General features: G+C 33.2%; 1 protein-coding gene across 1 annotated transcript in view; it reads left to right on the top strand.

The window, feature by feature from the left end:
- Positions 1–14,972: 14,972 nt before the first annotated feature.
- LOC139507388 (angiotensin-converting enzyme-like) overlaps positions 14,973–27,113 on the top strand; it is a 68,552-nt gene continuing 56,411 nt past the window's right edge. Inside the window, exons 1-2 of the mRNA XM_071295726.1 lie at positions 14,973–15,226; positions 26,025–26,189. Of these exons, the coding sequence (XP_071151827.1) occupies positions 15,035–15,226; positions 26,025–26,189 (357 nt within the window). The 5' untranslated portion in view covers positions 14,973–15,034. The remainder of the gene's footprint in view (positions 15,227–26,024; positions 26,190–27,113) is intronic.

The following is a 27,113-nucleotide window of genomic DNA, read 5'->3' as shown; positions in this document are numbered from 1 at the left end:
CAATGAAAAAGTAAACAATCAATACCAGAAACACCGCAAATAACTTGCACGAGAAGCACTGTTATGGGTTTTTGCACGAGACGCCCGTGATATGGATTATCAGCTCGGGCTGATATGGGTTATTAGCCTGGGTGGAATTTATGGCTTGTGTACTTCCGCTCATTACACATATGCAAAAGCTATCATATCAATGCTAAGTATATGATAAATAGAGATTAATACATGGCCTTTTCCATATCAGCCTGGGTATCATCCCGAGACCCCCATATCAGCCCGAGACGGAGTCGAGGTGCTGATATGGGTCTAGGGATGATACCCAGGCTGATATGGAAAAGGCCATGTATTAATCTCTATTTATCATATACTTCCGACAAAGTTTTATGTAAGGCAAATAAACTAATGCAATAACTAAAACAGTCAAACACTTTATAAAGAAAGTTAAAATTATGAATCAAATATACTATAGTTGTCCAACAGCATCATTAACTCCTTATATATTTATGGTAACATATCCTATAGAGGCATTTTGAAACATTGAAAATTTGGAAGAGTTTTACGATCATTACTACTTCTTGTTTGTTGTACTATAAAATGATTCATAATTGTCAATGGCATTTGTTAGCAAGTATTAAACTATCCCCACAAAAGTTCCCGTAAATTTTGACGTCGTCATAAAAAACATCTGACGTCACAATGGAAAAGTAAACAACCGATACCGGAAACACCGGAAGTAACTTACACGAGAGGCACTGATATGGGTTTTTTGCACGAGAGGCACTTGATATGGGTTATCAGCCCGGGTGGGAAGATATGGCTTGTGCACTTCCGCCCATTACACATATGCAAAAGCTATCATATTAATACTAAGTATATGATAAATCTAAATACCAAAAGTGTAAATACGTTTATCTTTCAGTGCTTTTAACAAGTTCATTAACTTCTATTAAAGAGCTTATCATAAACTGTTTTATCATATACTTAGCATTGATATGATAGCTTTTGCATATGTGTAATAAGCGGAAGTACACAAGCCATAATTTCCCACCCGGGCTGATAACCCATATCATGTGCATCTCGTGCACAAAACCCATAATAGTGCCTCTCGTGCAAGTTACTTCCGGTGTTTCCGGTATCGGTTGTTTACTTTTCCATTGTGACGTCAGATGTTTTTTATGACGACGTCAAAATTTACGGGAACTTTTATGGGGATAGTATAGTACTTGCTAACAAATGCCACTCGTTTAATCCATGCGTCGTTCGGTCACGCGTTGTCTTATTTTTTTATATTCAAATACGGCGATTAGTTATACTATAAGTAATAAGGGACCGTGTAATATTTATCAGACAGGTAGGACCGGTGCAAATTCTGGTTACAACAAGAAAAAGTGAATGTCCTATATTGATCTGGTCTGAAAAAACTCAATGTCCTATGACATACATGCAAAAATAAAGTATATGTCCTATTACACTAAAAACTGTTCAGAGTCTGAAAAGACCATATTTTGACTAGTGGAGCACAGATTTGACATGGCTTAACGTTATCTCAACTGCACTCCAGTTTAGTCTCAAATTGACTTGAAAATAAGATATATATAAGAAGATGTGGTATAAGTGTCAAAGAGACAACCCTCCATCAAAGTCACAATTTGTAAAAGTAAACAATTTAGTACTTATAAATAATCTTTGTATAATCTTAATATGGTCTAAACAGTCTCGGTCTCGGACAGTCTAAACTTGTCTTGACCTTTTTATATAGTCTCGACTGGTCTAAATCAGTCCATTTATCTCAATTATATATTGAACTTACAAAATTCCAGGTTATTTGGTAGTTTGATTCATTGCTGTCAAATTTAAGGATTAATTAAGCTAGAATTTTCATTTTGGACTAACCCGAAATTTCAGATAGTCACCTTTAAAAATGTATATAAATGTTCCATATCAATTTGGATTTTCATTTAACTATACAGCTATATCAATTATATATTGATCTTACAGAATGCCAGTTTTTGTGGTATTTTGGTATATTGCTCTCAAATTTAAGGATTTAATTAATAGGGAAAAAAAAAAAATTGAATTTTCAGTTTGGACTAAATTCAGATAATCACCTTTAAAAATTTGTGTATACATTTTTCAAATCAACTTGGCTTTTCATAAAATTCTACAGCTATCTCAATAATATAAGTAAGTAAGGGACGACATCAAAAGATCGATGTAGGATAAAAAAAAACTTAAATCAAATAGTTTGGGGGTGGGGGTTAACCTTCTGCAAGTTTTGTATATCTTAAATCGATTTTTTACATATATCCCTATTGGTAAATCAATTTCCAAATAGAGTTAAGAGGGGGGGGGGGGGGGGGGGGGGTCAGTGAAAAAACTATGTGAATTAAGTTTTTTATCCTACATTGAACTTTTGATGTCGTCCCTAAGTAAGTAAGTAAATTGTTTATTGTAGTGATATGTGTAAATCAGCATAAATATATAAATTTCTACAAAATATAATTAGAATGAAATTCAAAACAGTGTGGCTGTGGCCATTGCTTAACACATTATATTCATCCATTGACTGGGACAATTTACGTGAACGTTTGTCTGTAACGACCACTGTTCACGACGTACCTACGATAGACATTTAAACTGTGGGGTCACCAAAGGTTTCTTAACGCCTTTAATTATTATGAATAATTCGAAAAATTTATCAGAAATAACCTTTATGTTTTGATTTATATAATTGATATAAATCAAAACATCGTGTTATTTCTGAATAATTTAATTTTGAATATAACGCGTCTTCTGATTGGCTGACGTTATTTCGTTATCAGGGCTGCGTTCAATATCGTAGCAGCTACGTAGTGCTACGTAGATTTTCACTGATTGAACGTGTAGCAATATACTAGTTGTTACATAAATATTGCTAGCAGCTACGTAGCCGCTACGTAGCTGCTCGGCTACGTAGCTACTACGATATTGAACTCAACCCACAGGCCATAGACATAATTTAGTCATGCGACCGTGACGTTATTTCGTTATGTGACCGTGACGTCATCAACGTTTTTTCATTGTTTTCTACGGTTTAAAATGCATGGAATTTAGAATTAAATTATAAGAAATGACTAATATTTTTTCTGTTTATTCGAAATAACATAAAAAATGTGGTGCACACTGTTAAATAACCCGCTTCATAGACAGAAACAATGTTACAGTCATTCCTTAATTAGTTTTTCGAATTACTTTATTAAGGTGATGAGAACCTTTGGTGACCCCATAGTTTAAGTGTCTTTAAAAAGTACATAGTGAGCAGTCAGGTCGTTACATACAAACGTTCACCTAAATTGTCCCAGTCAATGAATGAATTTAATGTGTAAATCAATGGCCACAGCCACACTGTTTTGAATTTCATTCTACATATATAATACACCCGGCCCAATGGACCAATACGTCACCACAACAAATGGAAGTTTTTAACGACCTTCACTTGTTATACAGCCCTTGCACGGTCGGTAATAAGTCACCTTTTACTTTTAGTTCAATATAAATGTTCTAATATCACGTGTCAATTGCCAATTTAAATTTATATACAGATAATTATAGATTAAGAATTAACGATTGTAAAAGTTCATATATTATTCATCTAAAGTTTGTGAAAAAGTTTAAGAATGTTAACTAGAGTAAACTGTTTGTTTTCTACGGAAAAGTGACGCTGCTAAGTATTTAGCTATTTTTCTTGGATGGTTCACCATTAGAAATGTTAATTTTCCCTGCTCATCTAGTTGCGTATAGTCAGGCACCATTAATATCTCGCTAAAAACAGTTTGTCTGATATCATTATAAAATGTGCAGTTTATAAGAAAATGTAGCTCACTTTCAACATTTTGAGAATTACAAAATTGACATAGTCTGTTTTCTACTGGTTCCCCAATATATCTACCAGTCTCAATACAGATCGGTAGTATCCCGCATCTAAACTGGGCTAGCACAGATCGCTCGTGTTTCGTAAGATTTAGTTTTACATAGTGCTCTAGTTCGAAGTTTGTTTTAAAGTTTAAGTAAGATCGTAGCTTTGGTTTATTTATCAAAGACTCTCTCCATGTATCACTGTAATAAGTTCGTACAATTTGTTCAAAAGATTTTAAATCCACCATTGTTCTACTTTCGTAATAATGTAACATATTAAGTTCAGTGAAAATATCTTTAGTGTCACTACACCAATTGTTTGTGCAACGATCATAATCCATATTGAACACCACTTTCGTTAATCGGTCGTCTTCAAACGATAATAGCCTATTCCAGTATCGAATAATGTTTACCCAATGCCGAAACTGACTTGGCATCCATCCTGTATCCCCATACAGTGCTAGACTTGGTGCAAATCTGTGAAGGCCTAAGTAATATCGAATTGCTCTGTTCTGTACGTTGTCTATTGATTGGAACTTCCTATTTCCCCACATTCCAGATGCGTAGTCGAGGATTGGAGTAACACATGAATAAAAAAGTTTTTCATAAGACTGAAAACCAAAATCCTTTAAACTATGGATTTTCGAGATAATTTTACCTAAGGCTTTTCCTGCACCTTTTAACCAAAGTCTCTGTATGTAAATTAAAGTTACCTTTACAGTTAAAAGCTACACCTAAGTATTTGTAATCGTCCACTGTTTTTAACGCATTATTGCCGATTGAAAAGTTAAATTCACTCTGCTTTTTACGTCCTTTACGAAAGTGCACGCACTTAGATTTGTCCGTGTTGATCAGAACCCTCCAACGTTTACACCAGCTACGAATCACATTTAACATTTGTTGAAGTTCATCCTCACTTTTTGCGAACATAACAATATCATCAGCGTAAAGTAGAAGTGAAATCTGTCTTCCATTAATATCAAATCCTAAATTCAAATCATTAACTTCTTTAACCAGATCGTTGATGAAGATAGGGAAAAGTGTCGGAGAAACGTTATCCCCTTGTTTTACGCCGGATTTACAGTCAAACCAATTCGTCAGCTTATTGTTGATATGCACACAGGAGCTTGTATGCTGATAAATGCTTTTAATTGAATTGTAAATTTTGCCGTCTATATTATTTAAGCGCAACTTATACAACATCATGTCTCTATCAACGAAATCAAAGCACGTTTTTAAGTCAATGAATGTCGCAAAGACGTTGGGATTGTTTCTCACAATACTGTTTAAGGTAAAAATATGATCTTCACAAGACCTATTTTTCCTGAACCCATTCTGTTCATCTGCAAGAATATTTTCAGTCTCGAGAAAACTTGATAATCTCTTGTTAACAAATCCGCTATAGAGTTTGCTTACACATAATAATAGACTGACTCCTCTGTAATTCATCGGAATACGTGCATCTGACGACGGATCCTTCAATATAAGACAAATTATGGATTTTCTCCAGGCGGACGGAATTAGACTCGAGTCAAAAATCAGTTGAAAAAGATTGTTTAATATTTCAATAACTACAGGAAATTTTAAAACATCGTATGGTATTTCGTCATATCCACTTGCAGATCGTAGTTTCGCTTGCATTACTATAGAATTTATTTCATTTCTTGATATGTTCACATTTAAAAGATTATTCGGCATATACGAGGGGTCCTCCATATTTTCCTCTAATAGTTGTTTGTGTACTTTAGCTTGAATATAGTGTTCTGAATCAAATTCGTCACTCGACAAACCATTGTATAAATTTTCAAAATCACAACGCCATCTTTCCAAAACTTCTTGTTCAGATCTAGTTATAGTACCATTATCATCAACGACTTCCTGTGGTATACATTTGTTACTAGTACTTCTATGTCCTAATTTACGTATTTTTTCCCAATAGTCAGTTGGATTTTTGCTCGTCATTGTCTATTATTTCTACCGCTACTGTTCTTCTATAGGTACGTTTTGCCTGTCGTGTGGCACCGTTAAAGTCCACAATTCCTCTAAAGTCCACAACACACCACCTATTTGAGACTTTGATCTTTTAGAACAATGAACAGAATTAAACCTACTTGAGAACCACGATGAGACTCAGACCGTTTCTCAGCACTTGCTATGTTACATATTTATAGACAAACAAGATTGCATCTCTTTAGGGAAGGAAGCTGGACTTTTTGTTGTAAATATTCTGAGTTGTTAGTTATTGTAAATATATCATGAAATATCAAGAAACTCTTGTCTATTTTCTTAGACCTCGGCGTTTTTTCGGAAGGTATTATAGTTTTCCTCTCATTATCCTACTACAATTTCAAATATAGCTAGACTTGATGTTTTTTTTTTTTTATTGATTGTATGTTTATAATATATTACATATCGTGTTATTTTGATTTTTGTTTTTGCATGGCTCGAGGGCTGATAATACATGCGATATGAAAAATGATATGTTATGATCTTTTTATCATATGCTTCAACAATGGAGAAAAATAACAGATTCATATATTGATCCTTTTACGTGGTTCCCAAAGAGTAGTTCAAAGAGTGAAAAGTTCACGGACGGCGGACCCCAAAGAAGTAGGTTCAGTAAGACCCCTTTTTGGCCCCAAAATAGAGCAATTTTACAAAAATGTTAAAATGTAAACTTTTAGTTATTTATTGGAAAGTAGAATGCTTCTGCTACATGAATATGGGCTGTTTTTGACAATATAATGCACATATTTTGGGTACTAGCATCATTAAGACATGCTAAATTACTGAAATCTTCACAATTCTAGCATTTTAGTTAAATTTATATGACATATATAATCAACACAAATGAATAATCAACATTACTAATTATTTTTTTAAGTAAATTTCTTCTCCTGAAGATACAATACCTCGCTATAGATAACATGAAATTGACAAAACTGACATTTACGCCTTTGATAGATCCAAATGAACCAAACATAAATACCTCGGGAGAGATCCGTTTGCGCCAAAAATGCGTCTTTTTGCGCCACAACTTTTTTTCTCCAATGCTACGTTTGCGCCACCTGTTTTAAAATTACATGGTATCATTTGCGCCAAAAATAAAACATACGATTGCGCCAATTAGAAGAAAAATGACTTCCCTACACCTTTATTCGGACCTGGAACCGGCAGTTTACACGGCAATTGTTTCCTTTTCTGAAACATACTTTCTTCTTACTGCTGCTGCATGGGTACTTCATAATCTAATGTATGTAGTAGCTTGTAACTTCACTTTATTGTCCAAAAAGACAAACACATAAGGATGAAATACATAAAACAGTTCATTATAATTCCCCTTGGAATGCTAGCTTCTGCTCCATTACTAGTACGCCTTGCGGTAGATAGAATTTCAGCCCATACGGATGGTGAGAACAAAGCACTGTGTCATCAACGTATGTGGCTAAAACATAATCAACTAAAGCTTATATTTTCTTCTCTTTTGGCATATCTTGTATTAAATATTCAGCAAAGCAATAAGTTTTCTTCTCTCTCTGTACATGGACTGTCTACTGCATTTCAAGTCATTTTTCTCCAGATGCTCATCTTAATGGTGAAATATCTCCGATCATATAATACTTTTTAAGCCAAACATATTATAAGAATAAATATAAATCATTGATATGGTCCGAGTACACAGTTATCGTCCCTTAATTTTCGTTGAATATAGTCCCTACGAATATAGTCCCTACTGTGGACAGTGTTTTACTTGTCAATTTTTTTTATACCCCTTCCAAATTTATTTATTTATGTTTTATGCCTCAAGAAGCAAGAAGGGGGATAAAATTACACTGTAAAAAAATTTGATTCATGAATAATAAAAAGTAAAGTAGTGATTTGGTCCAGTTGAAAAAGGTCAAAAATTAGCATTTCGGAAGCTGTCAAAAGATTTCAAGCCTCCCTTCACATAAAATTGTCCATATTTTCAGTTAGAGCTGATGAAGTTTTCTATAATTTTGATATAATTTGTCCCAAAAGTAGTAGAACACATTGTAACAATATTATGGAGAAAGCGCAGGTGGGATTTTTTTTATTTCCATTTATTGTCTAAAGGAAATGCACTACGAAATAACTGTGTACTCGGACAATATTAATGAAAGATATGTGTACAGGTAAATTGGCGCTAATGATACCTCTTCATACATTAAATTATCAATTTTGTCTTATATATCTTTATTCTCATAAACCAAAGTACAATGGTACAGAGACATATACAAATAAATTAACATAGTATAAATTTTAAATACAAATGTAAAATAGAGACATAAAGTGATTACCCAGGAGATTCTAGGCATTTAATAATAATTCTTATAAACTTGCACAGATTGTTTAGTTCAGACGGGTTGCTACTATTCATTAGACCTTGAAATTTTAAAATATTTGGTCTGTTTATAAAATGATGCTTTAGTAGCAGTTGTCTACTATCGTCTATTGCCGAGCATTCTAAAATATAATGGAACTCGTCGCCAATGTCACCGGAATTGCACAATGTACAAATACGATTTTCTCTCTGAATGTTTTGCCATCTACCAATTTCGATAGGAATTTTTGTGTTCAACGTTCTAAATCTACAAAAAGAAGCAATATTTTTGTCATCTAAAATATCAAAGTAGGTTTCGAAATTTATACTTTTTTTGAATAATTTATAATTTAGAGCTTTTGGAGAATTCTGTACAGTAGCATACCATGTCTGTCTGAACTGGTCAGTTAATCTTAATTTAACAGTATCATACAACCAGTTTTTACTTATAAAATATTTAGTGTTCCATATATTTGATAGCCCACAATTATCAAGCACAGATTTTACATTCTTACACCAAGCTATATTTCCATTATAACTACCAGTAACAAGATTGTATAGAATAACAGGAAGTTTCTTATTTTCCCCAGTTACAAGCTTTTCCCAATAATTAATAGTACGTAATTTAATAAAAATATCCAGTGGGAATCGGCCAAGTTCCCCATATATCATATAATCAGGCGTTGATTTTTTAAGATTAAGCAGTAATTTACAAAATTTTAGATGAACACGTTCTATAACAGAGGTGTTGCCCATTCCCCAGACTTCACACCCGTATAATAATATAGGCTTAACTAATTTGTCAAATAATTCTAGTTGACATTTAATATTCAGATTATGTAATCTCCCCTTTTTAAGAATATCGTACATAGCCCTTGTTGCTTTATCAGCCTGTGCCTTTTTTGCTTTTGTGAAACTTCCTGTTCTAGAAAACAATACACCAAGATATGTAAATTCTTCAACAATATCTAACTCAATATCAGCATATTTAAAACTAACATTTTGTAGTGGTCTACCTTTAGAAAAAATTACTATTTTGCTTTTAGGGACATTGACTTTTAATTTCCATGTATCACAATATTCTTTTAAAGCGTCTAATTGTTTTTGTAGATCTGCTTGTGTTTCTGACATAAGTACAGCGTCGTCTGCGTACAATACAACAAACAGTTCTAAATACATACTTAGTTCGTTCTCTATTTGATCTGATAAAGCTTTCAAACCATTTACATTTTTGTTCTGAAAAAAGCTTTCTAAATCATTTAAATAAATAGAAAAAAGTATGGGAGATAAATTTTCTCCCTGTCTTACACCTACATTACATGGAAAGTAGTCTGAATATTCCCCATCACTAAAAATTCGTGATTTCACATTTTTATACATATTAAATATAGTGTTATACATCTTCCCATTCACTGTATGTAAAATGAGTTTTGACCAAAGACCAGATCTCCAAACTGTATCGAAAGCTTTAGCAAAATCAATAAAAGCACAAAAAAGTTTTTTCTTTTTTTGTCTCAATAATTCAAATAAAATATGCAGAGTAAATATACTGTCTATAGTGGAAAAGCCCTTTCTGAAACCAAACTGGTTTTCATTTAACAACAAATATTTTTCCAAAAAGTTACTCAGTCTTAAATTCAAAATTGACGTAAAAAGTTTACCCATACAGCTTAATATAGTTATTGGTCTGTAGTTTTGTGGATCTGACTGGTCACCTTTGTTTTTATAAAAAGGTATAACATTACCAACAAGCCAAAGTTCAGGCACTTTTCCAGTATCAAATACAATATTGAACAGTTTTACATAGATTGGCATGAAAATCTGAGTGGTGCTCTTAATATATTCATTAATGACGAAGTCATCACCACAAGTTTTGCCATTCTTAAGATTTTTGATGCATTTAAAAATTTCATTTTCCGTAATAGGACTGTTTAATAGTGAATTAAGTTCGTTATTCTCATCTATAATAATTTCTTCACCAGCGTCAGGATCTGACGAATTTAAATTTTTGAAAAATTCAAAAAGTATATCAACAGGAATATTATTCCTTTTTTTTTCTTTATACGAGTTCAATATCTTCCAAAATTCTTTAGAATTACTATTTTTTAAAACATTCATCTTTTTTCTCATGGCTTTTTTATGCTTGTTAATAGAAATGTTCATTTGCCTCTTATATTCTCGTTCTGTATTCTTCATCTCCTCTCTTTTTAAACATGTTTTATTGTATTTATATCTTCTTTTTGATATTCGAAAGCACCGCCTTTTTTCCCCAACATATTTGGTCAAACCAAGGTTTAATAACTTTTTTTCGACATTTCTTTTCATGTCGTTTATAAGTAAAAGATCCAAACACCTTTATCAATTTTGTCAGAATCAACGTTATCAAATGACTGACAACTTTTGTTGCATAAATAGATGAAATTCTACTAATCCAGAACATAATAAAAATAAATTCATGAGTGATATTTTCTACTTCCTTTTCACATACATCACATACATAGTAATTTATAAGTTTCATAGTCATAAGTTTAGAATTAGTGAAAATACAATAATGTGCTCTTTTGAAATCTAGATCCATTAATATAGATGGTTTCCAATAAAAAAAAATGACGTTTTTCCATACTTTACAAAGAACATTCTCTTCAATCTCAAAACTTCCGTCCACTTTTTATAGCAAATATGATGCTGACATAGTTTACTAGTAAGTAATAAAAACAATTCTTATACCGAACACATAGAAAACTCTGACAATTTGTCTTTTAAAATGACATTAATAAGTATAGAGCGAAAAATATTTTAGTTTCTAAAGGCCCTCTGGCTGATATTGGTATCTCAGGATGATACGGCATATGATACGGATTTTGCCATGTATTATTCTCTATGTATAATATTTCTTCTGATAAGTTCATATATAAAAATGTTGAAACACAATATTGAAATGTTGACTTCCATAGCGCATTATAATTCTTGTCTAAAAACCTGGCCAAAATTTTTAATCTAAATGCATACATCTTTGATTCAATATCGGGTAACTGTAAACCTCCATTACACTTTTGATCAATGATGGTGTTATATTTTACCAAGTGTGCACCATTATTCCACACAAAACTAACACATGCAGTTTTAATATCTCGTAAAACATAATCTGGCATCGATGTTACAAACAAAGAATACCATACTCTAGACATAAGTAATGAAGAAATAACATTCACTCTACCCTGTATTGTCAATTGCCTCTGCATCCACTTATGTATTAAGGACTTAATTTTTCTAACTTTGCCACTCCAATTTAAATGGTCACAAGAAGTTTTGTCTTTGCCAACATACACTCCTAACAATAAAATATAGTTTTCGCAAACTTGCAAATTAGTTTCGTTTTTTTCATTATCAGTTATTTTACCTTATTTTAGCTGGCTTCATACATTTCAAAAACTAGTCCTATTTGGATACCAGATATATTCACATTTTCCCTAATATTACAATGTAAAGTTTCAGCTGCTAAAACATAAAGAAGGGCACTAATTGGACACCCTTATCCCATCACCAAACCCAAATTGCTTTAATGGTTTAAAAATATACTGATGACTTTCTCTGTCAAAAGCTTCTCTTGGTCAATATCAACAATATAGCCTTCAAGTTCATCATTTTCAACTAAAGTTATTATATCTCTTACATTAGCAATATTATTACTAATATCTCTACCAATAATACAGCAAGTCTGGTTTTCTGATATAATAGTTGGTAATACCTTTTTAAATCTTTTTGCCATTATTCTGGCCAATATTTTATAGTCAACTTGTAACAAAGATATTGGTCTATATTTTTTCAAAGTTCTTCTATCACCTTTTTTCTTGTAAATTAAGCTTAAAACACCTGCTCTCATTGACCTTGACAAAATATTTTCATCATAAATACTATAATGACATAATATATTTCTTAAACAATCATAAAATTTACAATAAAATTCTGTCGTAAGCCCATATGTACCAGGACTTTTGTTTTTTGACATAGCCATCAAAGCTTCAGTAATTTCATCATATAATATTTCTGCATCACACATGTCTTTATCATTTTGATTTGTTTTTACATTAATGGAACTAATGAATTCTTTCATTTTCACATTATATATTTAACACAAGAATATAAATTTTTATAAAAAGAATATTCAATATCTATAGTATACCATCAGTATCACTAATGACATCACTTTTGTCAAAAGTTCTTTTACAGCATTATTTTCTTGCTTGAATTTTTCTAAAAAAAAATAGTATTCTTATCACTTTCAGATGCCCATATCGCTTTCCTAGCTCGATCGGTTATTAACCTAACTGTGTTGTATACGAAATAAATAAATATAAATCATTGTTTCAGTAGATGGTAACATAGAAAGTTTTCAAGTGCAAAATATATTCATATTGAGGAAATGAATCATTAGTTTCAAATCACAAAAAGAGTTTGAATGTATCAAGACCTTATTATATAATTCATTTGTAAAATATAATGAAATATTTGAAAATAAATTCACCATATTTCAAGGGACACCAGTTTGCCTGATTTATTAAACGTACAATATATTATCTTTAAGAGATTGATATGTCTTGGTGACTGACAACGACGTAAAAGCTACTCGTACGTGATATTCTATAGCTGATCCCGGAAAAATTTCGTTACCCGTGCCGTTTCATTTTTCGTTTTATATTAGTATCTTATCAAAATTGTTAACAATCGTATTATTTTTCCTAAATTTTAGACATGAGCGCCAACGTAGACCACCATGATAATTTAGTAAATGAAAGATAAATAGGAGAAAACTGAGTTGATGGTTGAAAATTTCAAGATGGTCTACGTTGGCGCTGATGTAAATTTCGTCTCCAAATATGACTAAATTGTAGTGTTGTCTAGTCTTTATTTTTAAAGGGGTAAGTGTGCACAGATTTAAGCACAAAACACCTAAAACTAGAGGTTCTACGTTAACGAGCAGACACTGTACAGGCGGGATGGGTTCCAACATCAAAGATTCAAAATTCTGGTCTTTTGATAAAGTTCTTGATGAGAAACTTTATAAATGTATCAAAAATAATGATAAAGTAAAGATCGGACTACTAACACAAAGGTTTCTGGATCGATTCCCGTTGTTTAAACTAAAATATTGTAATTAAGCTACTTGTAAGAAAAAAATGAGGCGAAAGAAATCCATTTTTCAATTGATCATTCGGTAGATTAGTGTCAACAGTTTCTGAAAAGGTATCACTCAAAGGCATTGAAATTCTAGTTTGATCTAAATTTTTGGGAGATAGTGACATTTTCACCCCCTCCCCCCCCCCCTTTTCAATATTTTATGGTTAAATAAATGCAGAATGTGGCCATGGATACACAAAAAGGAATTATATTTCACCATTTCAACTTTTCTTGTCTTGTCTCTTGCTTCCATAGCGTTTGGGTTGATTAACGCACATATAAAAAAGCTTCGTAAAGGCTTTGATTTATTACACCGGCCGTGCGAGGGCTGTAAAGCCGGTCAAGATCCTGAAACACTTCCATCATCATTTTAATTGCAAAACTGTTAAAAGATTTTTTTTTTTTTTTTTTAGAACTTTATTAACACTCTAGACAGTTTACACTGTAACAAGAGGCAGACAAATGATACAAATAATGATTTACAATGGTGAACAAAATAGAAAGAAATACACATACATAGTTCATTATACCTAATTCTCTGTACACAAGTATATGTAACGGTTTATTTCTTACTCTGTGATATTTTATCCTGGGTATTTTTCGGGTCCGACCATATGTCCATATTCAAAAGCATTGATCGGCAAGAAACGGGGCGTTTCAACCCCCGAAACAACCCGTGATCTCTCACTGCGACGTTGTTCATTTCAACACAAAGTTTATACGCAATTCTATTCAATGATTGTTAGGGATAAAAAAAAAAATATGCAAAAGTCTAGCAGGCGAGAAGAAATTCTTAACAAAAATCACAATCTAATTAACCCGGTAGGGCAACAGTTGCGGATACAAAATTGTAATCGTGCAAAACAAAAACGATACCAACAGTACCATTTCAAATCAAACATTATTTTTCGTATTCGGACGCTCCATTACTCCTTAAAGCGGATCTGTGCCTTATATTCACTATACAACTATTATATAATTACGGAATAACGCGAGATTGCAGTGTATCTTAACGTATTATAATAAAACATACATCTAGTTTAATTATTTGAAAATACATTCGGTAATATTTGATAAACAAAAACACTTTTAAATTCACAATAATGATATCACCTGTATCGAAAGTGAATACCTCTCATCTCGAGTTATAATTTATTTTGAATATTTCACTTTCGCGAGAGTGAAAATGTCGATTCACGTTAATACGAATGATTTAATCTTTTTCTCTGATTATTTGAAATATCGTTAGGCTTCTCTTTTTTTTTTTAGTTTTACTGATTTGCACACAGAAAGTTTTATTTGTGGCATCTTTTTAAATCACAGAACAAGAAATCTAAATTCCTAGTTAATTTAGACCACTGGCAATGAAAAGATGATATCAAGCAAATATTATGTTGAATATAGGGAAAATCAACACTGCTGGAAGAGTATTTATAAATCTGACAAGAATCAAAGAAAAATATATAATTCTTAATTTAATATTTTATGTGTACGTAGGAGTAGGATATAATAATAACAATATTATAGTTCTCTATTTCAGTACTGCTCGAGCGGTATAACTTTGTATCGTGGTTTCTTTTTAAAGACTTTACAACATAAACAGATATTAAGACTTCTTTCAGGATGAGTCAATTCCGATTGGCGTTTTTCTTATCCATCATTAGAATATGCCAATGTGTTCTTATGACGAATATGACTGATATGAGGAATTTTCTGAAAAGCTACAATACACACGCGGCAAACGCTAACAACGAAGCTGTTACAATTGCTTGGAATTACTACACAAATATCACGAAAGAAAACCAGGCAAAAATGGTAAGATGGTGTAACGCTATGTTCATTGTAAAATGTGAAGAAAATGGAGTATGGATTTGGTTTATTGTCGAAGATCGTCGAATTTTCATATTCAGTTTTTTTCTTCAAATTTACACCGTCAACACTTCCGCTGGAATGAGTAAATTGCAGGTTCGTGAAATGAAAGATCAGTATAATTAAGTTGCATAATACTTGGAAACACGTTTTACACCGCGGCGTTTGAACCATTAATGTTGATTAAATGATTGCAACACCACGTTTTAAGCTAGGTTCACACTGCCGATCAGACCAACTTGATCAATCCCGATCAAGACAAATTAAGCGATCGGGAGACTGGTCTGAATTAATCGACAATACTGTTCGGGGTAGTCTTCCTTGGTCGTCATTTATCTGACTTTCTACCCGAGAGTTTTTGACATGTCAAAAACATTCGAGTAAGAATCGAAAAGCTAGTCACTCGAGAATTTGTCGAGTAGTGGTCGAATTGATCAGGAAAGGATCGTGTATGCATATTTGATACATAAACTATTTTTTTAGAAATCAACCAAAACATTCAGTAACTGGAAATACCTTTAATATTGTCTTTAGAACCAGCAGGTAAAAAATGAGCAACCAATTTCCTGTGTATTATGCTATTTCAAGGAGAAAAAACAGGTCCATCTGCATGACCTTGACCTTTGGTCTTGAACGTAAAAAATGTCCGATCATTACAAGGAGGAACAATATACCAAATGTGGTTAAAATCTTTTGAAGCATATTGGTTTTAGAGTGTTCACAAGGGTGATATTGCCTTGTATTACAACTGCCATTGTGATCTTGACCTTTGAACTTTAAAGTCAATAGCGCTTAATATATTCTTAACGAGTAACACCATACCAAGTTTTGAGCATTTTGGTTCTAGAGTGTCCATAACAATTTTATATACAAGCAACTTACATGTAGTAGGCGAGGGGATAATAAACTAAGTTTTATAAGAATTAGACAAAAAGATCGATTTCCCGCCATGCATGGCAGACTTGTACAGAAATCCCTGATTTTGGTGGCATTATATGCAGAGACTCAGAGTCAAGTTTTACCCTTCAAGCCCACGGTCTTCCGTCTTATGATTATACCAGAAATGAAATGTACAATATAATATATATTCAATATTGATCAAACAATTTAAAACGCGTAATGCCTTCGGCATATAATTCAAATGCATCGTAAGCTGTACACGACGTCTTTTAGACATCGTATGTCCATCGCGCCATCATCGTAATCCATCGTGTAGCCTTCGTAATCCATCGTGTAACCTTCGTGATCCATCGCGAAGGCTTCGGCTGAGATATGAAGCTTAAATACCCGTCTTCGGTTAACCTTCGTATGTCCATCTTTTGCTATCGTATATAATTTCGGCACCATCGTATAGACTTCGTTATTCATCGTACTTGCTTCGGTCACTTTTTGGTATTTTAACGAGATCGGGACCAACTTCGTACGAACTTACAATTTTCCCATTCGGGTGACCATCGTATATAAAAATCGGGACAGTGTGACGCGGGCATTACCGATCAGTACTCTATCATTTCGATCTTTGCTCGACTTATTCCCGATCATTTCCCGATCAACGCCAACTTGTTCGATATGTGGTCCAAATTAACTCGACCAATGCCCGATCGCTTCATAATCACTGCGAATTCTATATTTTTTTCATCCCAGACCAACTCGACCAAAAACCGATCTCTACGCGACCACATCCGACCACTCTTCGATTTCTAATCGGCCATACACTATTCTCGAAATATGTGTGCAGCTCTGATTAATTCCCGTAACTTTGCTTCTGCAAAACTATATTGTTTCTATTTATTTTTTAACTATTATACACAAATTCCTCCATGTACAGTACGCGTCTGTACTTTTGCAAGGAGGTGGAAAATTTTAAAATAGAGACAAAAGATACTAAAGGAACAATCAAACTCAAAGGTCGAAAACAAACCGGCACAGCCACATAGCGAAAAACGAAAGCCGACGAGAAAACAAACAGCAGTCTACATAACACAACATAGAAAACTAAAAACTTAGCAACACGAAATCCAATAAAACATGGAATAATATCAGGTGTTCCAGAAGAAGAGTAGATCCTGCATTTTGGACCCAGAGAATTTTTCAAATATGTTATTAATTGTGCATTAAAACTCACTATTAGACAGCTGATGACTAATTCAGCTTTCAAAGTTAGGGTTTTAAGAACATCCATATTATATTTTACCTGTTTAATAGGCTATTTTTGTTTGACTATCCATATTTTCCGTATGTCCAGAAATTTTTGTAGTATAAAAATAAGAAAATGTAGTATAATTGCAAATGAGACAACTCTCCACAGGAGACCAAATGACACATAAATTAACAGCTTTATGTCACCTTACTGTCGAATGTTTACAAACACTTTTTGCATACGCTTTTTGACGCAATTTTGTAAAAAAAATAACAAAAATGAGACGAAAGACAAATAATTTTTATTTGAATTCGTGAAAGATAACTATATATGTAAACAGTTTCAGAAAAGGTATCCTCCAGGAGATTGAATTTCTATTCCTGGCCAAATTTTGGGAAAACATGTGACATCTTTACCCCCTTTTTGCAATATTATTAGTAAAACAAGCAGGTTTTCCTAATAATAGGAAACTTCGTCTCATATTTTAAAATCCTTCATTAAAGTATTTACATGGACTGAAATAAAGTAGTTGGATTCTTTGGGCAAGGTGGTTGAAACTCAGAGAGACATGTTAATAGCGGGGAAGGAGCTTTAAGAGAGCGTAGAAGACTAACAAGAAGGCGTAGACAGCAACGGTCACCGTGATATCTAGGTGAGGCAGTGGGTTACAAATAATAATAATTTGTCTTTCGTCTCATTTTTGTGTAAAATTGCGTCAAAAAGTGCGCGTGTAAAAAAGTGTTTGTAAACATTTGATCGCTGACTTCGGTAATAACATTAACGGTACCAATTTTCCTGCACTAGATGCGCATTTCGACAATGCATGTCTCTTCAGTGATCCTCGTGGCCAAAATATTTGAAATCCAAATCTTATTTAAAAGATGAAGAGCTATAATCCAAAAGGTCCAAAAAGTATAGCCAAATCCGTGAAAGGAATGAGAGCTTTGCATGAGGGAGATACATTCCTTATTTTATAATAATTTAACAGCAAATTTTAATAACACAAAAAGAATCCGTATTTTCATGCCAGTACCGAAGTACTGGCTACTGGGCTGGTGATACCCTCGGGGACTAACAGTCCACTAGCAGAGGCATCGACCCAGTGGTAGTAATAACATTTTCCAATCTCCGGCGCAGAGTTCATATCCGTTCCATACATGCTCCGCAATACTGCACTTAAGGTGGCACGGTAGTATTTGCATTCCAGAATTTAGGTTGCTCTTTTGTGTACCCTACTTAGGTAAATGTATCTAAACAGTGTAGTTGGACAAAAAATACAGTATCAACTGAAATACTTTCCCAAACTGAGGGATGAATCAGGTGTAGAAAAATATAAAATAATTTTACATACAGATGAAAATGAATTTTTGAGAATTTTTTTTAATTTTGTATTCACTGCACGATAAAAGACATAAAAGCACTAGTGGCCTTAGGTTTTTAAAAATAGAAAAAAAAGTAAACGGTCATGATACACATTCAAATTCATTTCTGAATAGTAAAATGAAAGTACTTCAGTTAACTGTGAATGTAGAATTTTTCGCAGTGTTAGAAATGGGTGAAAATTCTAAAAAGGCTATCATTATCCCCTATGGGCCAGGAAATACTGTGCCACCTTAATATTGAGTGTATTGAACGGAACGGATATGTGATCTCTGCGCCGGAGATTGCCAATTTTCCTGCACCAGATGCGCATTTCGACAATACATGTCTATGTAACCTATATGTGTTAATTCTGTGTCATTCTGTGTCCTGTGAAGAGTTGTGGGGTTCGTGTTGTTTATTCTTTAGTTTTCTATGTTGTGTCGTGTGTACTATTGTTTTTCTGTTTGTCTTTTTTATTTTTAGCCATGGCGTTGTCAGTTTGTTTTAGATTTATGAGTTTGACTGTCCCTTTGGTATCTTTCGTCCCTCGTTTGTCGCATTGACAATTATACCACATCTTCTAATTTTTATACTATAAACATTTGTGGACATACGGAAAATACGAACAGTCATAAAGCCCATAAAACAGGTAAAAAATAATCTTGATGTTCTTATAAACCCACTTTGAAAGCTAAATAGGTCATCAGATGTCTAATTATGAATTTTATTGCACAATTACTTTGAATTCATATTTGAAAAATCCTCCGGGGACAACATGCAGGATCTCCTTTCCTTCCGGATCACTTGAGATCATCCCAGGTTTTGTTGGGTTTCGTGTTGCATAGTTTTTAGTTTTCTATGTTGTATTATATGGACTGCTGTTTGTCATCATGTCGGTTTTCATTTTTTTGCCATGGCTGTGCTTTCGAACTTTGAGTTTCCCTGTTCCTTAGGTATCTCTTTTAAAATTTTACCCCTTTTTGCAAAAGTAGACAAGTTCTGTACTTGGAGGAATGTTTGTACAGTTAAAAATGAATAGCGACAACATATTTTTGCGAAAGCAAAGTTATGAGAGTTAATAAGATCTACACTCACTCCTAGAAAATCGTTGACAGTCATGTGTACTCGTGAATGGCCAAGTAGTGATCGAAGAGTGGCTGAATGTGGTCGCTTAGAGATCGGATATTAATCGAGTTGGTCTGGGATAAGCAAAATATAAAAGTCGAAATTATCTGGAAGCGATCGGGCATTGGTCGAGTTAATCTGGACCAAACAGAATAAACAGGTTGGTGTTGATCGGGAAATGATCGGATATTAGTCGAGGAAACTTTAGGTCGAGATAATCGAGTAATAATCGGTAAATTATTTGTATTCCGACCAAACTCGATCTCTACACGATCCTTTCCCGATCAATTCGACCCCTACTCGACGAATTCTCAATCTCTTCTCGAGTGACTGGCTTCTCGATCATTTCTCGAAAGTCAGATCGATGAAGACCAAGGTAGACCACCCCAAACATTCTTTTCGATTGAGTCAGACCAGTCTCCCGATCGCTTAACTTGTCTTGATCGAGATTGATCGAGTTGATCTGATTGGCAGTGGTTTAGTATTGCGATTGGATCGTGAATGAAATTTAATCGAGAAGACACATAAATAAATAATCTAATTTAATCAATTTTATAGTGACAAATATTTGAAAAATAAAACGGTCTTTTGGAATGGTTCAAGGCTTAAAAGTGCACCGTTTTTACAAAAGTGCAAAAGGCTAGCAATCTTCGAAATTTCATAGAAATAAAAATGTAAATAAACTTGACTTTTTATCAAATATTTAATGCATTTCCTACTTTTCTTCTAAATACTATTTAAATCTATATTAGTAAGGTGTTTTGTGTAGATTCAGAAGCAAGTACCATGATAGTTGGAACTTTCATTGTATTTGGTTCGTCTTGTAAAGAGGTAGATAAAAGTTTATGTTTGCTACAGATGTCTATTTTAGAAAATAGAGTTACAGATGCAGTGCATGATTTTTTTATTAGTTGTAAGTGGCTTTGAACTAGCTGTCAGTTACTGCGGGTACTCTCAGATCAGTACTTAATGTCTTTTTGTTGTTGGGATATACAACTTACAAGTAACCGGCCACATCCACTCTTTGGTTTTGTAAGATGTATTTTGTATTTATTTGGCCTTTTTAACTTTTTTGGATTCGAGCGTTACTGATGAGTCTTTTGTAGACGAAACGCGCGTCTGGCGTATATAAAAAATTTAGTCCTGGTATCTATGATGAGTTTATTTCTATTTGTATCCATCTGATGAGTTAAGCTTTTTTCAACTGATTTTAATAGTTCGTTCTTATGTTGTACTGTTACACCACTGTCCCGGGTTAGGGGAGGGTTGAGATCCCGCTCACATGTTTAACCCCGCCGCATTCTGTATGTAAGTGCTTTTCCGAAGTCAGGAGCCTGTAATTCAGCTAGTGGTTGTCGTTTGTTGATGTGTTACATATTTGTTTTTCGTTTGTTTGTTTTATGTACATAAATTAGGCCCTTACTTTTCTCGTAGGAATTGTTTAACATTTGTCATTTCGGGGCCTTTTATAGCTGACTATGCGGTATGGGCTTTGCTCATTGGTGAAGGCCTATAGTTGTTAATTTCTGTGTCATTTCACTTGTAAAGTGCAATCATATCACATCTTCTGTTTTATATCAGTTGAAATGTTGGTGATTTGGTGATTTCCTTTTGCAGAAACTCAATGTTAAATTTACGTAAACAATGACATTATCAGTAGCCTTATCAGCCAGGACAAAAACAAATTCCTTGGCGAGTTCTTTTTGCTTATAAATATGTTTGATACGAGAAATAGGGCTATCATGGTTGCAGTTAGGGGTAACATGTTGTTTAAAATCTATAATACTAAAATTACGAGGTCCAATTTGTCAGCCGTCATCGGGTAAAAACGACAAATCAAAGAAATCAACTCTATATATAACTAATATAGGACAATGGTTAGATTAAAAATTACACCACTCCAGACCCTTTTGTTTTCCACATAATTAATATTGCCAATAATTAACAAGTTCCGGGTCTAATGCGATACCGATACCAATAGTAATACTATATTCACCTGATAGCTATTACCTTAACTGTACGTTCCGCATTTGACAGGCGCACCACCAAACGGTGTATTTAGGATTTTGTTATATACACAGGTCATAATCAAAGGGCTGACACGACTAAATTCAATCATTGCAAATTGTTCCCTATTGTAGCTTTATTCAGCTATCAGCAAGACTTTCTAAGATAACTAATAAAGGACAATGCTGTTGATTAAAAAATACCCCATTCCTGGATAGCCTGGACCTTTTGTATTCCAAATAATTAATATTTCCAATAATTGATAAGTTCCAGGTCGACGGGTTCAAACAGAAAGATTTGAAAGTAGAGAAAACTGTGTATCTTATAATCGACATGACTTTATCAGATGACAATACCAATTACTAAAATAAGGCTTAGGCATAGTTATATACTTTAATTCAGTCACGGACCCGCGATATCACGGGTGTGTACTTGTGTTTTAAAAAAAATATACGAATATCAACTATGTTCATTAAAATGTTTAAAAAAATTGGACGAATATCAAGTATGTTAATTAAAATGTTTTATACGAATATCAACTATGTTCATTAAAATGTCTTTTCAGCTTTTTCTTAGAACGAAATTCATAACAGTGTGGTCGACAGTAAAACGTTTATTAGTAATTGCACTGAAAAGTTTACCTTTAACTTGTTTGTCGTGGGCGATGATTTCATGCTCACTCAGTCTATCGGAGGCCTTCAAGTGGGGATTTAAATAATCATTTGTTACACATTTTGATACATAAAATGAAACTTTCTTTTCACATATCATTTAAGGAATTTATTTTAAATAATTGTTATACCATCACTTACAACAGTTTCACTTTTAAGAATATTAATGTCCAGAGCTGATATCAATAAATAATAATAAAAAAAAAAGTTTATTCATGGTAAAAAAAAACACAAAAAAACTTTTAAGTTAATAGGGACCCGCTTTATTTCAGAAAATATCTTATTGATTAAGAGAACAAAAACTTCTACGTTGTGATCATTTAAGAGTGGCCTTCTATTTATTCAATGCTAACCATGTGGGCTTTGTTTTTTTTTTATATACCATAAATCGATTCGTTCATTCAGATATTTGTCAGCTTGCCTTGGCTCTTCAAGTCCAACACACAACTTCTCACAAAATTGGTATTTTTCTTACAAAAATTACATCCATGTGATGTATTCTTTTCATGGAGAATGAATGTTGCACCTTATTTTATTTGTTATCGGTTTTTTTTTTTGTGTGTATCATTGACGTAAAAGACAACCTGAATCTTCTTTATTCAAATTTAAAACATACGAGATGGCAATTATGACACAAAATAACTAAATTAAACTTACAGCAGAAGAAAGATAATGAACATCGCTTTTATAGTCTTCTAAATATCGAAGACGCGTGGTCTTTTTAAAAATGATGTAAATTTATAAAGGAAACAACAAACAAAATAGTTCGAATATTTATATTGGAAAAAGTAACGGTGTGTAAATCATAACGATTATTTTATTTCAATGAAAATCAAACTGTTGAATCTTTTCCGCTGCGAGCAAATTTTTAATTTTGGTCGCATTTTGAAAATCAATAAATCTTGTATTCTTGTTGGAAGCTGCACTGTGTAGTTTATACCCGTTTTTTCAATGCCACACAAATCCAACACAGACAAAAAAAAATGGTAGGTTCAAGAAATAATTGATGCAAACTATACTTTATTGTAGTTTTAACATGGGTAGGCATTATATTCGTGATTATTTTTGCCCGAGCGATATCGAAAAACTATTATAAAAAGTGTCCTAGTTCAGTGAAAATGTACGTCATACTTATTTCATAAACAAACATTAATTAACATACAACACTACCAAAGACCAGAGACTCCTTACTTGTATGATTTTGTAAAAAATGCATCTTTTTAAAACAGTCGAAAACAAAATTGTCTGTCCAATGGAAAAGTCGAAGCCCAAAAAAGATGAACAGTGCATTATAGAAACATAGAAGCTGGTTGCAAAAGTTGACGACAAGATCTATTTTATAACTTGAGTATGGCCTAATACTATTAACCTGAAATAAATATATTTATAGCAATTCCCTTGATACGAAAGATCTACATGTTGCCTTGGGCTTTTTTTTTTTCTTTTTTTTTTTTGCTCTTTGGTTGGGTTTTTGTCTCAATGACAATTCAATTTTCATTCTTATCATAGATATAACTGCATGTTAAAATAAGAATATGAAGTGTGATAGGCAATCAGACACATTCTCTCCAGGGACCAACAGGCGTTATCAAGCTATAGGTCCCCGTATGGCCTTCGACCATTAGCAAAATACACACTTTATAGAATGAAAGCTCCAAGAGGTCTTGGGATAAAAAAAACAAACATAAAAGATGAGCGAGAAAAAAAATAGGGATACCGCATGGAAATTGGAAAATGGTCCGCAACATTAATTTAGTCAACGCACTTAGTTGAAATTAAAGACCTGGCGAATTTTAGCCTTTTGCAATGGATGTGATGTATGTTTTAAAAAATCATGGTTTGTTTGGACATTTTTATAAATCAAGTCTTGTTTTTAAATTATTTGCAAGTAAGGGAGCTACCATTTGATTTTTATGGGGGGGGGCTAGGATGAAATTTGAAAAAAATAGGCAGGACAGGAGTTTTGAGTAAAAAAAAAGGCAGGATGAGCAACTTGGTAAAAAAAAAAGTCAGGATGACAATTTGTGTAAAAAAAGTCAGGATAACGAGTAAAAAAAAAGGCAGGATCGAATAGAGTAAAAAATAAAAAGGCAGGACAGAGATTACAACTAAAAAAAAAAGCAGGACAAAATTTTTCATCCTAGCCCCCCCATAAAAATCAAATGGTAGCTCCCTAAGTTTTAAGTCATGAACAAATAATCACTCACAGAAAGACGTCAAATCCATCAACAAAAGAAAAAAATTAATAGACGACCGACAACGCACAGAATATCATGTATGTGTTCCGGACCATATGAGTATTTGGACCATACGCATATATCATGACCATAAGGGTATACTAATATGGTCCAACCATACACGTATGGTCCAAAAACTCATAAGGTTCAGGACATATTTTATTTGCGATCACAAATGCACGAAGACGTCCATTTCTATGTAAATTGGGTCGATTTTTTTATATAGATAAGATGAATGCGTTTCTGTTGCCAAGTGTTTTTCACAAGTATAGTAGCAGTATAGCAGAACGGTTTAAGTTTCCTATATACACCAAATGATACATTTTGCCAATACAATAACGTAAATGCATGCAAATTTCACAAGGTTTAATCCAAATAGCTTTCTTACTATCCAATAACTTTCAAGTACAAAAAAGACAGGGCAGAAGTATATTTTGTCTTTATGTTTCGTATTTGCACAACTTTTGAAAGTGGATTATGCATTCGTTCTAAAATAAAATTAGACCAGATAAAAGTTAAAAGATTACATAACTCGACAATCGCAATTGTTAAATCCGAAAAAGATAATCAATCAATACATGCATTCAGTAAGTCATTCTTTTTTCTGAAAGAACATGGCTTTGCGATATCTTATTATGAAAATTGATTGTCGAAACATAACAAAAACACAAGTAAAGGACGTTTAATTAATTATCAATATAAATCAAAACACAAATTCCTGATTAGTATTTCGAATTATTTTATATAGGCGTTGAGAACCTTTGGTGACCCCACGGTTTAAATGTTTATATTAAGGACGTCGTGAGCAATGGGCGTTATAGACGAACGTTCACCTAATCTGTCCCAGTCAATGGGATATTAAAGTGCGCCAATCAATGTCCATAGCCACACTGTTATGAATTCGATACTATTTTATCTATTCCGAACAGTAAGTACGGAGTGAGTCGTAGATGATATCTTCGTTTAGTAGTATATCGAATTGTATTGATTAACTGAACACTCTTTTTATTGATCATGGATAGTAGATATCCACACATCAATAGGCGATTTGAGCTTATATATCTAATTCGATAACCGTGTTTCTGCGTGCTGTTTTTGTTTTTATTTATCGGCGACCAGTTGGTTAAATTTATGTTGTTTACTAAAAATATTTTCATTTTATCAGTTTTATTATTATCATCGTCTTATTTATTCATTTTCAGACAGAGTCTGATTTGGATATGGCTAATTTTACTAAAGTATGGGCAGCAAAAGCCAACCAATTCGACTGGAAAAGAAGTGACCTGAATGCAACAGAGAAAAGACAGTTCGAAAAGATTACACAGCTTGGGTTTTCTTCTGTCAATGATACAGCTAAGATAGAATTAGTATGTGGTTAAACAGGGCGGAAATATCGAGCGCTCATTCGTGGTGATAACAATTGAATGTAACAACTTACTAGCTTGCTAACTTAACTCTACTAAACCATACAATAACCTTTGTAAAAGTAATCACCACGAACACTATTTTTTTTATTACCGCTACTCCTTCGCAGTTGTAAAAGAAACGGACCATTTTTGTCGAAATTGTTCAAAATATCCTCAGGATTTTCCAAATTATTTGATGGAAGCAATCCGGAGATTCCATATAGTGAGAGTTATTTTCCTTACTGTATTTGATATAATTGATATGCAGTTGAAACTTGTTAATGATAAATACAGAGGATCTGAGTCCACAACAATAAATATGACCATGTTCTATATAAGGATAATTTCGTCAAATACCTACTCTTAAGAAACCATAATGGATATCGAAAAAGAAATGTGTTTGTCGCCACATGTCATTACTTAAATATTTTGGTCGAATGGTACAGAACATTTTTTGGGTGGAATGGGGAGGGTTAATATCTCTGAAATATACTGATCATAAATATAAACTTTGCAGCTAGCATGATCGACGTGTTAACTTACCAACCAACTAACTAAATGAAAATCATTTAATAATTTTTTTTATAACCGGCTGTTTATGTAGGTCTATGTATATCACGGCTGGTAATCTACACACGCAGAACATTTGGTTCTGCAATAAAAACCGTGAGAGGATTTTCCGGTTGTGCTTGAGTGGAGTAATTGTCACCGCTTCAAAAGGTATGTACATTTCTAAATCTAAATTTTCTTATTCAACTGATCAAAATATTGAAAATCGGAGAATGTCATGCTGTGGTGAATACTTTAACGAAGAGATACATGTATCATTTACTGTTGTACGTAGAGTTGAACTCCTACAAAATCAGTTGTCCCACAAGAAATTGC

The sequence above is a fragment of the Mytilus edulis genome, unplaced genomic scaffold, assembly GCF_963676685.1.
Source record: "Mytilus edulis unplaced genomic scaffold, xbMytEdul2.2 SCAFFOLD_108, whole genome shotgun sequence".
NCBI lineage: Eukaryota > Metazoa > Mollusca > Bivalvia > Mytilida > Mytilidae > Mytilus > Mytilus edulis.
This window is presented reverse-complemented; position numbering and strand designations above follow the sequence as displayed.